Source organism: Macrotis lagotis, chromosome 1, assembly GCF_037893015.1.
Source record: "Macrotis lagotis isolate mMagLag1 chromosome 1, bilby.v1.9.chrom.fasta, whole genome shotgun sequence".
NCBI classification, from domain to species: Eukaryota; Metazoa; Chordata; class Mammalia; order Peramelemorphia; family Peramelidae; genus Macrotis; species Macrotis lagotis.
Genome location: NC_133658.1, coordinates 19,065,235 through 19,082,663, shown reverse-complemented (window position 1 = coordinate 19,082,663; position 17,429 = coordinate 19,065,235). Strand labels below are relative to the sequence as shown.

Genomic DNA, 17,429 nt, shown 5'->3' with positions numbered 1-17,429 from the left:
GGCAGATACTTGAGTGGCTTTTCACTTCCTTCTCCCATTACATTTGAGAGATGAGGAAATTACGGTATGCCAGATTAAGTGACTTGCCCAGTGTCACACGGTTAGTGTCTGAGACTGGATTTGAGCTCAAGAATACGGGTCTCTGACTATGTCACCTATCTGCTCCTTTAGATACTTGATAGCTGTGTGACTCTGGACAAGTTTACTTGACCTCTCTGTGACTTAGTTTCTTCATCTATAAAAGGAAGAAGGAGAGGGAGCTGGGGGAAGGAGGGAGTTAGACTTAATAACCCCTTTGAGTCTTCCAATTCTAAATATATAGTCCCATAATGTGTGATTCAGGGGCAGCTAAGTTCTACAGTGGATAGAGCACTGGACCTGGAGTCAGGAAGACTCATCTTCTTGAGTTTAAATCTGATCTCAGACATGTATAGGTTGTTTGACCCTGGGAAAGTCACTTTATCCTGTCTCCGTTTCCTCATCTGTAAAAGGAACTAGAGAAGACCTTGGCAAACCACTCCAGTATCTTTGCCAAGAAAACCTCAAATGGGGTCACGAAGAAGCAATCACAACTGAAATGAGTGAACAACAAAAATGTATGATCCAATGGAGAAGATGAAGCCAGATTGTGAAAAACCTTGATTCTCAGGCAGACATTTTACCTGGGAGATAATAGAAAGATCTAGATCATTGTATTCTGTCCATTTCTTTAGCACACTTCTCTTAATTGTTGTGTTAATCATGATTTTACCTATTTTATTTTTAGTATGATAAGCACAAAGGAGATCAGACTTCAATAAGAAATTTTCTTTTTGAAGTAGTCAACTTCCTCAATGTGGTAAGTTTACCTCCCCCCGGATAAATTGTGTTCAGATTGAATTCTGGGATTTTCTGGTGATTATCTGACCAAGGAGAGAATTTATTAGAATCAAGGTGTTTGTCTGATTCTTCTTTCATTCAGGTAATTTTGCTCAATTAATCCCCAAGTATGTATTAAATACCTACTGTGTACCACAGCTATGCAGTGCTCTGGGAATACCAAATTAATCTTCATTCTGATGGGAAGTAAATCAAGTACTTAGATCAGATATTCTACATAATTTTAGTTAATAAATACAAATCTAACCAAAGGAATTAAAATGACAGTTGTTTCTAAATTCTCTGAATGGTTTCTTCCATTCCTTCTTTTCCCCTAATATTTCAATAGCTCCATCATTTACTATATTAAGAGATGGAGTCCATATGACCCATGACTGAGGGCCTTACCCATTTATCTAATTTCATTACTCATTGTAATTATTAATAATGCATTTATATATATATATATATACATATATGATCCAGAAATAATTGGAATTATTTATTTATAATTTTATAATTTCTGCTAAACATAGTAGAGTCCCTCTCTTTTACCTAATGTACACAGCAGTAACCTTGTGAAGTTAATCATTTCTCCAGAGGGCATCACCCCTAAACATACTCTGCCTTCTCAAATGACTTTATATTTACTAATGTATATAAGGGTCTCTTCCTTTACTCCCACCCCCAGCAGTATATGGATTCTTGGAAGGAAGGTCTGTTTTTGTTTATAACCCCACTACCCAGAGCAGAGCTTTCTGGGAATTTTGCTCAATCAATCCCCAAGTATGTATTTTAGTACCTGCCAGCTATGCAGGGCTCTGGGAATACCAAAATAATGTTCATTCCAATGGGAAATAAAACAAGTAGCTAGATGAGATATTCTACATGCTTTTAGTTAATAAATACAAATCTAACCAAAGGAATTAATTACAATATTCTTTGGGAGGAAGAAGAGGAGCAGTGGGGGTCACAGAAGGCTGTATGTAGAAGGTGGGATGTGAACTGTATTGTGGAAATAAAGAACTAAGTCCAGGAGGGTGGGCCAGCCAGTGCAAAGACTTGAGATAGAATATACTAGAGCACCCTGTGTAAGGAACAGAAAATAAACACAAAACTAAAGACAGGAAGGAGAGTAGGGGAGAAAGATAGACTAAGAGAGAGAGAAAGATAGAAAGAGAGAAATTACTAAGATTTGATGAAAACTTGCTTTAAAAAAGAATTCAATAACTTATTTCAATGATTTTAGCATCCTTACCTACATAAAGGCTGGAAGTCACCTACCTCACCATAGACTGAAGGCAACTGTTCCCATTGTCTCTGTTTGTTTTCAGTGGAACAGATTGCTCAAGACTTGGGCAATTAAATATTTGCAGAAAAAAGTGAATCCCATAGGTTTTTGGTCCTAGATGTCTTTAGTCACAAAGATCATTATTCTTTCCACAGATCTACAACACCTTAGATGTTCACGTGGCTTTGGTGGGCATGGAGATATGGTCAGATACCAATAAGATTAAGGTAGAATCAAATGTACACATCAACTTTGACAGATTCTTGAACTGGCACCGAAGCCGGAAGGAGAGGAAGTATGACCATATTCAACTTCTCAGGTGAGGACCGGTTAAGTTAGGGCATCTCAACAATGGCAATCAACCTAACCGCCCAAGTACTCCTCCCCAACCCTTCACAATGCCAAGTGTTCCGACATAATCTTTATCTCTTTGGGTTTAGAAGACTTTGCAATAAAAAGAATAGGAAGGGAATATTACATTCCTCAGGTTGAGACCCCAGGAGGCTTGGAGTATGGGCTTTATAATGATCCCTGAGCATTAGTCTTCTGAGGTTACCATAAATTTTGAACCCAGAAGGCATCAGAATTCTAAATATGACTGTTCTCTACACCTTTTAGGATGCCACAGGATTATGAAGTCCTAGATATGTAACTAAGGCAGAGGGAGGTTCAATGACTTGCTCAAAATCATGTTGAAAGTAATCAACAGAGTTAAGATTTGAACCCAGGTCCTATGACTCCAAAGCTAATCCTCCATTGCCTTACTGATTATTCTATGGGGGACAATGAACTATGGGAGAGAGTTAACTGCTAACTTTGTGATAATTAATCTCAATTCAATTTCCTGGCTCTCAGCTTTTCATCATCATCATATCATCATCATTATCAACAAAAGCATCATCATTAATCATCAGTATTTGACAACAATTATTTCATTAGATCTTCACAATGTTCCTGGTGGGTGGGTGGCATTATTATTTCCATTTTGTAGATGAGAAAATTATTCAAAGAGAGGTTCAAATAAGTTGCCCATTGTTACAGTAAATGTTTGAGGTCTGATTTGAACTCAGGTGTTCCCAACTCAACCCAGAATATTATCCCCTGCATCACCTAGGTACAGCATGGCATTTTGGGGCAGTATTGAATAAGAGAAAGAATAGGAAATACTGGGACTGGGTTCTATTACTAACTCTATGACTTTTGTACAAGTCATTTAACTTCAGAAAAGCTTAGTTTCCTCATCTGTACAGTAGAATTTGAGAGGTGAAGAAAGTTGGGAGGGAGATGGGAGGGACCACTAGAGGTGGGAGGGACCTCAGAAACCATTTAATACAAACAACCCATTTTACAGATGAGGAAAAGAAGCTCAGAGAGATGGACCTACTTACCCAATATCACACAGATAGTAAGTTAGTAAGGCATCTGGTTCAGAGATATGTAAAGGGGCCCCAAAAGTGAAAGAAAAGAACAACCTCCCGGAACATGAACATAAAGAAAAGGAATCAGATATTTAGGTCATCAGAGTGTTATTATGGCTGCTGCTATCACTCTCCCTCTTTCTTCTCCTAAAACCATATGCTGTCCATATGGACATTATCTAGGTATACCCATATATGTGAATGTATATAGGCAGAAGTTTCTGCTTGAAAAGATAATGGTATGAAATTATCTCCATGGTGCCTTCATGTCCTGACAACCTAGAATCTGTGTTCTCTCAAGATTGAAATAAGTAAATAATCTCAGATTCAAGGAGAGTCATGTGCACATCTGTCTCTTTTTACACAGTGGAATTGGTTTCAACCACAAACGGGTGGGCTTGACGGCCGCAAACTCCATATGCAGTCCCAATTCTGTTGCAGTGATAGAGGTTTGTACAGGGTGGTGATGCCAGGGACTGTTTATCGTCTTCTTCATCATCAGAACAATGTTCTGCAAACAGCAAGTACTCAGTAAATAGTTGTGGAAGAAGGAAGGGAGGAAGGGAGGGAGGGAGGAAGGAAAGAAGGAAGGAAGGAAGGAAGGAAGGAAGGAAGGAAGGAAGGAAGGAAGGAAGGAAGGAAGGAAGGAAGGGAGGGAGGGAGGAAGGTAAGGAGGAAGGAATGAAGGAAAGCAGGGAGCAAGGGAGGGAGGGAGGGAGGAAGGAAGGAAGGAAGGAAGGAAGGAAGGAAGGAAGGAAGGAAGGAAGGAAGGAAGGAAGGAAGGAAGGAGGGAGAGGGGAAGGAGGGAAGGAGGGAAGGAGAGAAAAAGGAAAGATGCTTTAGTCTAGGTATAAGTTTTATGTGGGGGTAAGTGGATTGATTTAAAAAATTTCAGGAGTGGAATAGGCAAAAGAAAAGATTCCCTTCCTACTACTTCTGATAGTAATCTCACATGAGGCATGCAATGCTACATGCATTCATTAACCACCTTCTGCATACAACTATAGGAAACAGTGCATTGAAAAAGACATACCCCAAGCCCATAGGATGCTTCCTATTTCAATTTTGGAAAATCTCTGCGCACAATAGTGCATGATAAGAGCATCAGAAAGAATGCAAAACAAGGGGAGGGGAGGGGAGAGGAGTTCTTACTAGCTGTGGGATTATGGAAGGTTTCATATAGCAATTGGTATAGAACTTCAATTACCTTATTTACAAAGGGAGTCACAGCTTTGGACCACTTTAAGATTTGAAAAGTGATCAAGTCATAATAACTTTGTGACGTAGATACTATTTGTGAACCTCGTTTTACAGAGAAGGAATCTGAGTCTCTAAACAGTTAAATTTAGGTAGCAAGTGCCTGCAACCAGATTTAAGCCAGGTAGAATTGATTATAAATTTTCCATCATAGCACCACACAGTCTCTTGAAACATTTCCTCAATGAATTAGCTCTTCTATAGAACTCTGGCAGGCTCAACAGCAATGGCCGAAACAAACCTGGCCCAGATAGGGCAGGAATTGGAGCTCTCTGTGGCTCACCTTGGATGGCAGTGAAGAGGAGCATTCAATTGTGTTTAGACTCATTTAGAAACAGTGTTGAGCTCCCCTGCCCTGTACCGCCAAGACTCATGAGAGAGCCTCTAGCATGTGCATTTCCATCTCTCCCATGGAATCTGACACTTAGCAGGTCCTCCAGATTGTTTATTTGACTCAAATAGGAACTGCTTGTTAGGGTAGAAAGTTTAAGTTAGAAGACCTACGTTCAGATCCACTTTCTTCTAACACCCTGGATGAACTTGGGTAATGAAAAAGTAATACTTTTCTTCTTTTTATCTAGGCTTATAGGAAAAATAGTGTGTCACTGGTAGGAGTGATGTCTCATGAATTGGGTCATGCCCTTGGAATGGATGATGTACATTATTCCACCCAATGCCCCTCTGGGAGTTGTGTGATGAACCAGTACTTGAGGTAAGTCTACCTCAATACCTACCAAAGGAGAGAAAAAAAGAACAGCAAAGGAAGGTGATGGAGGGTATGCATGAGTGTGTGTGTGTGTATGTATGTGTGTGCACATTGTATGAAAGCATGTATGTGTGTACAGTGTTTCAATGACACAGGCTAAGATAATGAGACTAGGAGACCAAAGAAATGTGTCAGTCATTGATGAGGTGGACAGTTTGGAGAACACATCTCTGTGTTCTAGGCTGTTCTTCTCTCCATGGGGGTTAGATGGTAGCCTAGATGATCTTGCACATCCTAAGGCTCTAAGTCTAGGATTCAGAGTTCATTTATTCATCTGTTTATTCATCTTTCTATTCATTCATCATTTAATGATAAAACTATTTATTGAATGGTTCCTAAGTAGTACACACCAGTCTATATTCTGAAGATAGAAATACAAAATTAAAACTGTACTAGTCTTCAAATAACTCAATCCTTCAAAGGATTTTTGTATTTCTATCTTCAGAATATAGACTGGTATGTGGTACTCGGAACCATTTAATAAAATGGGAGTGGGACAGCATGGAGAAAATGACAGAAAAATGAATCTCAGTCTGGAGATATCTGCAGGGAGGCAGATTGTTCTCCATACATTTTAATCTTATTTTTGACTTTTGATTTCATTGGTTTATGGAAATTCCATGAAACTCACTCCCCTGATGCAGATTGACACCTCCCCTACCATTTACATTTCTAAAGGATTACCTGGAACCTTAAGAAATTGTGACTTGGAAGCAAATACTCTAGCCATTACTCCATGCTGCCCATCATTTAATATAAAAAAATATGCAAGAGTATTTTAAGGGGGAAAATATGGATATTCTGGATTAGTTGGGGTCATGACAGACCATTTATAGAAGGTGGGGCTTCAATTGATAGAAGCTAATAGAAATTGAAGGAAATGCATGCCAGACCTGAGGGACAGTCTACACAAAGTCAAGGAAGCAGAAAATGGAATTCCATGTACTAATAGAAGTTAATGGCTGTAAATGTAAACTACTATCATTATCACTGTTACTACTTTTTAGAAGTTAATGGCTGTAAATGTAAACTACTATCATTATCACTGTTACTACTTTTTAATACCCCCAATCCTGCTCCGATTTCTTATCATGCCTGTGAGATGTCCCTGGATTCTTGAAGGTTTCAATGATTGGGTTGATAATGGAATGCAAAGTAATACCTATGAAATCCCAGGTCCCAGCAATATGGAGAGAGGATAGACTGGAATCATAGACTGGGGTTCAGATTCTCCCTTTGGCCTTACTAGTTGCCACAGCCTTGGGCAAATTAATTAAACTTCTTGGACTTCAGTTTCCTTTTTGACAAAGAGTGTTGAATTGGAAGGCTTATGATGCCTCTTCCAGCTAGAAATTGATGATGACTCTCATTCTAGTATTTGTATGGTTCTTATTACAACCTTGACTAATATGGACAAATCCCAAGGGGATTTTGTCCTTTTAAGCATCACAAACACTTGTCCCACAAACATCATTCCTAGGCCGCCCTTCTCCAAGGCTAATCATGGCTGATCTATTGTATCAAGAGACCAAGTGAAACACAACCTAGATCACCACGCAACTTCTCTTTATATCCTTTATCCACAGCTCTAAATTCCCAAAGGACTTCAGTCAAAACTCCCTCCAACGTTTTCGAAATTACCTCTTAACAAGAAAACCATTGTGTCTTCTCCAAGCGCCAGCCCCAGAAGACATTATAACCAATCCAGTCTGTGGGAATAAACTCCAGGAAGTAGGTGAAGATTGCGATTGTGGAAAACTCAAGGTATTTGCCATTTTTACTTAAATCTAATTTGGTTCTTAAAAATTGTACTGGGAAAGACAATGGTATTGAATTTCATTATAATAATATAGACCTGAGAATAAAAAGAAAGGCAAAACCAGTGTTTTTGCTATCAATTAGGGGAGAAAATATATTCATAATTATATACATATAAGCTATATAGTAGTGTAAATGGAATCTGATCTCAGAGGGTAGTATAGGTGAAGAGACAGGAGAAAGGGAAGAAGAAAGGAGGGGAGCCAAGGTGAAGAGATGGTAGAGGAGGAGAGAGGATGGAACTGAGAAGTGAGGGGAAGTGAGCAGATGGAAAAAGAGGTTTCCAATATCTTATTTGAGATGTGTTGAGGAAATCCAGAGAAACCAGCAGGCAGATATGAGAAGGGAGATCATTAGGAAATAGCCACTTCAAAGATAAAGAGTTGAGGAATGGATTATCATGTAGGAGGAATAGTAGAGTTTATGGAAGTGAGCAAATTCTAAGACTGAAAAGCTAGGAAGGGAAGGGGCCTATTGTAAAAGATATAGTCAAGGAAGATATATGAGTATTATGAAAAGAGGACTTCTGAATGTCAGTCTCATTTTTTTTTCAGTGATGTATGAAAAAGGTCCCCAGGATCCAGGTTCAAATCCCTCTTGATACTCAACTATCTATATGATCAGTTAATTGCCCTGGCGCTCAGTTTCCTTCTCTGTTCTGATAGCATTAGATTGGATGACCCTGAAGTTTTTGTCCAGTCTCACTGTCTAAGCTTAGATGTCCAAAAGATGAAAAAAAAATAATGTTCTAATGAGATAAAAGAGAAATAATCCAATTTCTGTTGTGTTTATGTGTTTGTCCAAGGAATGCACAAATCCTTGTTGTGATGCGCAGGTGTGCAAATGGAAGCCTGGGACCCAGTGTGAAGGAAACACAGCAACACGTACAGAGTTAAGACCACCTCTTGTTCTCCTTTTTTGCCTTTTGTTCTCCTTTTGACTTTCTACTAGTTGACAAGTTATGGACAAGGTCAAATTCTCGTTCTCATTCATCCCTTCCTTCAAGGTCAAACTAGGGTGCCACCCACTCCCAGATCCTCTCAAACAGAAGTCTTTCTTTCCCAGAATTCTTTCCAAATGTTTTTCTCCTTCTTTTACCTTTTGTTATTCACCTGCTGGTTAGTTCTGGACAGTTCTGAAATCACATGCTAGAAGACAAACCATTGGACTTGGAAGAACAGGAAAAATCTGAGTTCACATCCTTCCACCTCAGACTCTAACTAGCTGGGTGATCCTGTGAAAAGTAAATTAACCAACTTTGACCTCAGTTTCTTATCTTTAAAATGGGAATAATCATAGCATCAACCAAACAGGATCATTTGAGGAGTAAATGAGATAATGGAAATATGAAATCATTGCACACTTTAAATCTAATGCATTAGCTCTCACTCCCTCTTTAGTTTCTAAATTTCTTAAGCAGGATGCCAGATCCCTGAGGATAAGATATTTTCCTTTTTTCCTTTTTCTTCATATCCTCAGCACCCAGTCCAGAGAATGGTTCATTTATCAAACTCTTATTGAGCTGATGAGGGGATGCTAGAGAGATTGATTTAATCGTCATTTTTCTCTATATGCTGTAGAAAATGCAATTTGTTGTTATTATTATTAAACTTATTAATAATCTGAAGCATCCCCCCTTTTCTTAGTCCCCTAACTCCAGGCCCATTCCCTACCTTAGTGTAAATGACTTTGTCTCATACTGATTCAAAAGGGGTGAGGCAAAGCTTCCTGTAGGGTTTTAACCAGGACTTGGAGGAAGCTTGGAGGTGGAATAGAGGAGGGAGAGTGTTTCAGGAATGAGGGACAGCCTGTGTCGATCAAAGATGGAGAGTATTAATCACAGAACAGTCAGGAAGCCAGTATCACTGAATGGAACAAAATGTAGAGGGGTATGTAAGTAGTAAGAAGACTGGGAAGGTATGTGTTTTGGGGATGATGGGGAATAGGTTATATAAGCTTTGAATGTCAGTCTCGATGGACTTATGATATAGCTTCTTAATTCTCTCCCAGACTCTAGTGTAGGGTCCCTCCAATCCATCATTCATGTGACTGTAAGAATAATTTTTCCTAATCAAATATCACCTTAGGGCATTCCTTTGCTCAAAAGCTTTCAATGGTTCCTGATTGTTGATTGAATAAAGTCCAAAGTCCTGACCTTTAAGGTTTTCCAAACTGTGAACTGATATTACCATACCATGGTGGACTGATCTCATCACACTCTCCTCCACAATTCAGTCAAATATCCTGTTTACTCTTCCATGCACAAGTTGCAAGGCTTCCTGCATTAATGCCTTTGTTCATCCCATTTCCTATACAAGAATCAATGCCTCTTTCCTCTCTCTGCCTCCTATCTCACCAGTTGGAATGTTGTTCATCCCTCAAAGCTCCACTCCAATGATACACAAATGAAACTTTACCTGATTAACCTTTTGGAGACTAAACCTACTTTTTTACTCTTTTGGTGTTGCCTTTCAGAGGGCATTTTATGCTATCATTTTGCCTTTATCACTTTTTTTCTTTTTTTTAGTTTTTGCAAGACAATGGACTTAAGTGCCTTGTCCAAAGTCACACAGCTAGGTAATAAGTATCTGAGTCTGAATTTGATTTCAGGTCCTTCTGACTCTAGGGCTGGTGTTCTATCCACTGTGCCTCCTAGCTGCCCCACCTTTATCACTTTTAGGTTTAATAGCAGATTCTAAACATTATGTATCTTATTATCCACATTAGACTTCAAGGATCCCAATTTATCCATGCTTGTGTTTGCCTTAATAACTAGGTCAGGACTTTATGCATATTAATTATTCAATGATTATTGAATTCAGTTGAAACCAAAATGCCCACAATTGTAAAACATGTTTTTGAAAGAAGCTGGAATTATACCATCTTCTCATATTTTGCTTCCTAACTCTCTCTAGATTTCAACCAAGTTGCTCTACATCATATTTTCTGTGTTTGATGTTATGTCTACCACTTCTGTACAAGAGACACAGGCTGAATTCTTTACCTATCTGCCTTTTTGTCCTAAACTCTGCTTAGAATCTTTCATTCAGCTCAAGGGCCACTTTCGTCCACAAGACTTTTGGCAATCCCTCCAGTTCTTAAATGACTTTGAATATATTTTGTATCCCATAGTCTCTATCTATATTGTTTTATAGAATGTAAACTCTCTGGAGGTAGGAACCATATTTTTTTGTAATCTTTGTAGCCCTAGAGTCTAGCACTGTGTCTGGTCCATAGAAGAGTTTAATAGAAGCATGCTAAAAGCAATAGAATATTTCTCTAATAATAATTGATATTACACTTACATGATATGACTATATCGTTGTTTTTCCACTGCAGAATGATACTTATCCATTTATAGCTGTATTCTTCATTGTTATTCTAACTGAATTTCCCATAATTCCTTATCTATGGTTTACAAACCTTAAAGCTCAATATGATTGTTTGTTATTCTTATTCTTATTCATCTTTTCTTAAGGTAATATAAATATTAACCTTAGTTTTCAGGGCCAGTGATCAGTCCACACTTAGCTACCCTATAACGCATTTTAGAAGAGGGACAGAATGAAAGGAGAGTGGGGAGGTATGGATAGAGGGAATTACAATCAGCAACTGCATTAGTGGAAAAATCTGGAAGTAACTTTTGTGATGGGCTTATCATAAAGAATGTGATCCACCAGAGACAGAGCTAAAGGTATAGGAACACAGACTGAAATACATTTTTCTTTTTCTTTTACTATTATTAATCTAATTAAAAATCTGAAACTCCTCTCTTTCAGGTCCATCCCATTCCTTCTAGTAAATGACTTTGCCTAATAATTCATTAAATATATGCTCACACAAATTCCTGCCTTTCTATTCTTAATATTCCTGAATTTATCCATATACTCTCTGTCTTATTCCATTTTTCTTTTTATTTATTTATTTTTTCAGCCATATTCACATGTATATTGTTAAATTACAAAACTTCCTTCCACCTTCCCTTCCCACCCCCCTCTCTCAGTGGCAGCCAGATGAGCATTGTACATACGTATTTTTGATAAACATGCTTACAGATTACTCATTTTCAGTATGAGCAATTAGGATGAAGGGAAAGAGATCCATAAGAGATAATTTTTATAAAGTGTGCATAAGATTCTGAAAGTTTTTTGGTTGTTTTTGTTTTCCTTCCTCTAGATGGGCATAACATTGTCTATAGCCAGTCTAATATAGCCAGTCCTAGACCTCTGAACTGCTGAGAGCAGCTGCTTCCATCCAAGTTTATTATCTCACAATGCTGTTGTTAATGTGCACAGTTTTCTTGGTTCTGCTCCCTTCACTCAGCATAAGGTCCTGTAATTCATTCCATGATTCTCTGGAGTCCAACCATTTATGGTTTCTTATAGATCAATAATATTTCATAATATTCTTCTACCATAATTTGTTTAGCCATTCCCAAATAGATGGACATTCCTTCACCTTCTGATTTTTTTTGCCACTATTTCTTCCATTTTCAATGTAGGAAGTATTCTGTCTCCTTGTCAAGATAAAACTGTACTTTTATTTTCTTGACTCAATTCTCTTCTATTCCCTCTATGACTTCATGCCATTAATAATCCCATTCACTCGTACAACCCACAAAAACATATTAAACATTGTTGCTCTGTTAGGCATTGGACCAGATACTATGGATATAGGAAGAAATATGAATCAGACTCTTCTCCCAATGAACTTGAGGGTTGGAGGTAGGGTGAAAGTGATGGTAGTAATTATTGAAGAGAAGCCAAGAGCCCAAATTTCCATAATTATAGAGAACAAATTATGTGTAAAGAAAAGATCCAGCCAAAGTGTTATGAACAATTTTAGGAACAATTTCCCCCCACATCTTTCTAATCTCTAGTCCCCCCCCCTTCTAATTAGTTCCTTCTTTTCAACAAAACCAAGTTCAGGTCTCTCCAATGAAAACAAACAAATTCAAGGACACTCTTCTCCTTATATTGTAGTCCCACAGTGCTGCCATCCTCTATCTTCCCCCTTCGACTTCTTAAAAAAAGTAGACACCTTCTGTTTTCTCACCATTCTACCCTTTGCAAATGGTTTTCTGTCCACATGATTCTGCTCAAATAGGTCTCTCCCAACATCACCAGTGAGCTAAGTGAAGAAGCCAATGATCTTTTCTCAGATTTCATCCTCCTTGAATTTTCTTCATCATTGAGCAACCATCTCCATCTTTCTGGAAAGTGTCTACTGACTTGATTTCTCAGTTGTATTCATCTCTTAATTCTTGGTCAATCTCTCTTTTACCTCCTTTGACATTTTTCCTCTTCTTCCTGTAATGGTGAAATTTTCTGCTCCCATTCTCTAGGGTGGAATGTCCCCTAAGACTCTGCCCTGTGTCTTTTTTTTCCTTTCCTCCCAATATTCTCTCTCATTACTATCTTCAGCTTCCCTGTGTTGAAATTTCATCTCTACACAGATGACTTATCCCTCAGTCCTCCATGACCCATTAGACCCACATCTACTTACCCAATGTAAGCCCCAATGGTACCTCATATTCACAAAACAGAGTTTTTCATCTCCCATTCCCTATTTCATCTCAAATTCCCTATTTCTAAAGTCTCCAAATTCAACTAGGTTCAAATTCTCTGTCACTATAGACTCATCATTGTCTTTCACTCCCTATTTGATTCCATGACCAAAGGCAGAAATAATATTATTTGATTGATTATTTGTTTTGGGTTTTTTTTGTAATTTTTGCTTTTTTCTCAGATCCAATTCTAGTGAATTTGTATTCAGATATAATCCAAACTTACTAAAGTTAAAGAAACATTGTTATCTTTAATCACTAAAGATACAGAAAGAAAGTGAAATAATAGGTTTAAGATTAAAGTCAAGGAGGTAAAATAGGATTATTAAAATATATTCTACCAACTTCTTTGTCAAAATAATTATTTTCCCATTATAAAATATTCTTTTTTGTGAAAACAATTTTTAGCACTTGTTTTTAAAACTTTGAGTTCCAAATTCTCTCCCTTCTCATCTACTTATACCTCTCATTGAGAGGATAAGCAATTCAACAAAGGTTATACGTGGGCAGTCATGCAAAACTTATTTCCATATTAATCATGTTGTAAAAGAAAGCAAAGACCAAAGGAAAACCCTCAAGAAAAAGGAAAGTTAAAAACAAGTATGCTTCAATCTGAATTCTGACACCCTCGGTTTTTTTTCTGGGGATGAATAGGATTCTTCATCATGTGGTTTCAGATTTGTCCTGGATCATTTTTCTTTGCTGAGAATAGCCAAGTCACTTGTAGCTAATCATCGTATTAGATTGCTGCCATTTTGTAAACAGTGCATTACACTTTGCTTCAGCTCACGCAACTCTTTATGGTGTTTTTCTGGGTGCATCCTATTCATCATTTCTTATAGCACAATAGTATTCCATCACAATTGCATAACCCAATTTGTTCAGTCATTCTCCAACTGATGGGCCTTCTCTGAACCTACAATTCCCTTCCATCAGAAAAGAGCTGCTATAATTAATTTTATTCATATAGATCTTTCTCCTTTTTTTCATCTCTTTTTAGATATAGATTTAATAATGGTTCCAGTAAGTCAAAAGGTATGCATGGCTCCACAGTCTTTTGAGACTGTTTATTTCTTGCATGAATTTTCTTTTCTTTCTTTCCTTTTCCCCCAGGTACAGGAAATGGGAAGGGGAAAAAATTTTGATAATTAAAACGAAAATAATCTTTGTTCTTTTAAACTTCCTTGGCCTTTTCCTTGTTTTTTTTCACAATGACAGCCACAGCCCATTCCTACAACCAAGAAAGTCACCCCTCCCTCTTATATTTCTTATGAACCTTTGTCTGAATGGATCTCTTAATATTCTTATTCCTTTCCATCTGATTTTATGCATGGGTATCCCTAATCCTCTTTATAAGACCATATACTCCTGGATGGCAGGAATTATGTCATTTTACTTAGACATTTTATAGTTCCCATAAAGATGACATTTGATACTCAAAAACCACTGCTGCCACCACCACCATGACAGCAATGTCTTATTCATAAGTATAGAGTTCTGAATTCCATGTAAATTCTCCATTGGTTGGATTAACTCTCAGTTCAATAAAAACAATCATTTTGATAATAACAAAAATAAATATATGCTTCTAATGCACTGTTTTCAGTTATATCTAATTCTTTATGACCCCATTTGATATTTTCTTCATAAAAATAGTGGAATTGTTGGGGGGGTTGCCATTTCTTTCTCCAGCTCTTTATACAGATAAGGAAACTGAGGTAAACAAGGTGAAGTGACTTGTCTAGGGTCACACAGCTAATAAGCATTGAAGTTAAAATTTGAATTCAGAGAGATGAGACTTCTTGACTCTAGGTCTGATACTCTCTCCATTGCACCACCTAGTTGCCCTATTTAGTATGAGTAGCACCATCCTTTACATACAGGATCTCATTTGATAATATCGACCATTCAAGGTAGGTGCTTTCTTACTCACAAGTTTTGGATGAGACAACTGAGTCACAGGGAAATGAAGTGACATCCAAGTGTCAGAGTCAGCATCCATAGTCAATTTTTTCTGAGTCTGGGTTTTGCATTCTGTGTCTTCTAGGCCATGAGTTATTTTGGCTCAGATTTTAACTAGAAATACATAGTGTGACAACTCCTTCCCAATTGCAAATTGGGAGCATGGTTATTAATTGTACATTCTTGGAGTCACCCAAAGAACCTATTTGGGTTGTCTTTTCCTTTTTGAGAAAAAAGGATTATCTTGTATTTCTATTTATATCTCAAACTTAGCCCAGTATTTGCACATAGTGAAAACTTAACAATTTTTATATTCAGTCATTCATTTATTCATGTGTGCATGCATGCATGTTTTCATTCATTTATTTACCAAGATTTAAATGACTCATTTAACTCACAAAGCCAGCAAGTGTCGGAAGCAGAATTTGAACCGTTTTTCTTGACTCCAAGTTCACTCTGCAACCCATTCAAACCATAACTCCCTCAAATTCATTATCAATTCTTAGAGGTGTGAGGAACACAAGGGGTAAGGGACTCGGCCATTTCCCTTCCCTCTCAATTTCATAGGATCTGATTTGAGCTTCACTCCTTGGGTAGTGAGCAAAAGAAAAAAAATGCAGTTTTTAAAGATTTTGCAATGGGCCATATTTTGTACAAGAACCTTGCTTACTGAAGGCTATACAAAGATAGCCCTTGCTCTCAAGGAGTTCCCATTGTAAGGGTGGGGGGAGAAAGTGTACACATAAGGGGGAATGGTAATATCCAAACTGTGGGGCTGAGACTGGAGCTGGGGGAGTAGATTCAATGCAAAACCAGATTTGATGATGGTCCCTGAACTGGTAAGTATGTGGGAGGTGGAGATGGGAATATTGGTTGAAGATGATTCTCTTGATGGGCTTAACTCAAATTCCCCCCTCAGGAAGCCCTTCTTCATTTCTCTAGATGTTCCTGTTTCTATTTCTTGCCCTATCAGACTACTTTCCATTTACTTTGTACATATCTTACTTTTACTAAATTATTTACTTATGTTTTCCCAACCAGAATATGAGAATGTGAGTTCCTTAAGGGAAAGAATTGTTGTGAATGTTGTGTGTGTGTGTGTGTGTGTGTGTGTGTGTGTGTGTGTGTGTGCATGTGCGTGCATTTTGTTTTATTCTCCTTTCTTTGTATTTTTCACATCCCTGGCTCTTAGTTCAGTATTTCATATATAATAATTGCTCAAAAAATATTTTTCAACTGCCTAAGTGGCTGTTAAGAAGAGGAGGGTTTCTGAAGAAGGGAGGTCCTCGACAAGAAGACAGGGAGTAAAAGTCCTGAAATTCTTTTCCCATTTTCTAGATGAGGCAACTGAGACTCGATGAACTGAAGGGACCTATCAGCCCAATGTGAGAGAATCCATCCAGGAGAGGATACGATATGAGAACACAATTTCTTCTAAGTTCAATGCTATGGTTTCTGTTTTGGGTGATGATAACAAGAAAGAAAGAAATTGAGCTTGTTCCTCCTTTAATCTTTAGGGCATGTTTATGATCTTCACAAATGGACATTTAGCATGTTTCCCATTTATTGAATACTTTTATTTGTGATTGCAATTGTATCTATCTACTTGTGATTGCAATTGTATCTATGCATGTCTTTTACATATCTTCCACAGTCCCTTATGATGATGAGTATGTGATGAATGCATAAGAACCATGGAAATTTTTATGGGACTATTAAAGAAGTCTTTGAGGGCTGCTCTCTATCTATTTCTTCCTAGTCTGAATATTTAAAAGTTTATCTTAATAAAAGAATAAAATAACAAACTATAGACATGTAACAGATAAAACTATAAAACTATCTTTCTGGGAATTTTCTACTTCACCATCCTCCTCCAATAAAACAAATACACATGTGTATGTATCATGTGTGTTGTATATATGTACAGAGACACATATATATGTGTATCTATATAATAGGAAAAAACTCATATCCTCTGGCTCCAAATTCAATGCCCTATTTCATGGAAGAGGAAACATGGAAAGATATCAAGATGGATGTCACAAGGAGAAGGAGGAGGAGATATGGCCAAGGGCAAGGATAGAGTGTAAAAGGATAAAATAGTCACATATAAGACACATTCAAAATCACTCAGAAAAACATTTGTTTTGTATCAGTATAGTACCAAGCACTGGAACACAAACAACACATATATACACACACATGAACACATGGACACATACCTGTTTGAGGAAAGATTACTATGTCTTGTAGAATTATGAGAATGATGTCTACACTTCCTAGAGAGAGAAGCTCCCATGGTGCAGAGAAATATGGAAGACATCAAGGAAATGGTTAATAGAGTAGGAGCAATGGGATCATCCAGGAGAACATGACATTCAGGTGAAGGCTCATTCTGGGCTATAGAGCCAGAAGACTTGATCCAAATTCTACCTATGGTATTTAATACTTGTATGACTCTGACCATCTTATTTACCTTATCAGATTCTCTGT

At 37.6% G+C, this 17,429-nt stretch overlaps 1 protein-coding gene across 2 annotated transcripts in view; it reads left to right on the top strand.

Moving 5' to 3' along the window:
- The window catches only part of ADAMDEC1 (ADAM like decysin 1), a 40,613-nt gene extending 23,762 nt beyond the window's left edge, over nucleotides 1-16,851 (top strand). For both annotated transcript variants that reach the window (XM_074195283.1, XM_074195279.1), the window contains exons 8-14: nucleotides 767-838; nucleotides 2,305-2,468; nucleotides 3,935-4,016; nucleotides 5,406-5,536; nucleotides 7,177-7,354; nucleotides 8,214-8,299; nucleotides 16,275-16,851. In XM_074195283.1, the coding sequence (XP_074051384.1) occupies nucleotides 767-838; nucleotides 2,305-2,468; nucleotides 3,935-4,016; nucleotides 5,406-5,536; nucleotides 7,177-7,354; nucleotides 8,214-8,299; nucleotides 16,275-16,278 (717 nt within the window). In that variant the 3' untranslated portion in view covers nucleotides 16,279-16,851. The remainder of the gene's footprint in view (nucleotides 1-766; nucleotides 839-2,304; nucleotides 2,469-3,934; nucleotides 4,017-5,405; nucleotides 5,537-7,176; nucleotides 7,355-8,213; nucleotides 8,300-16,274) is intronic.
- The last annotated feature ends 578 nt before the right edge of the window (nucleotides 16,852-17,429 follow it).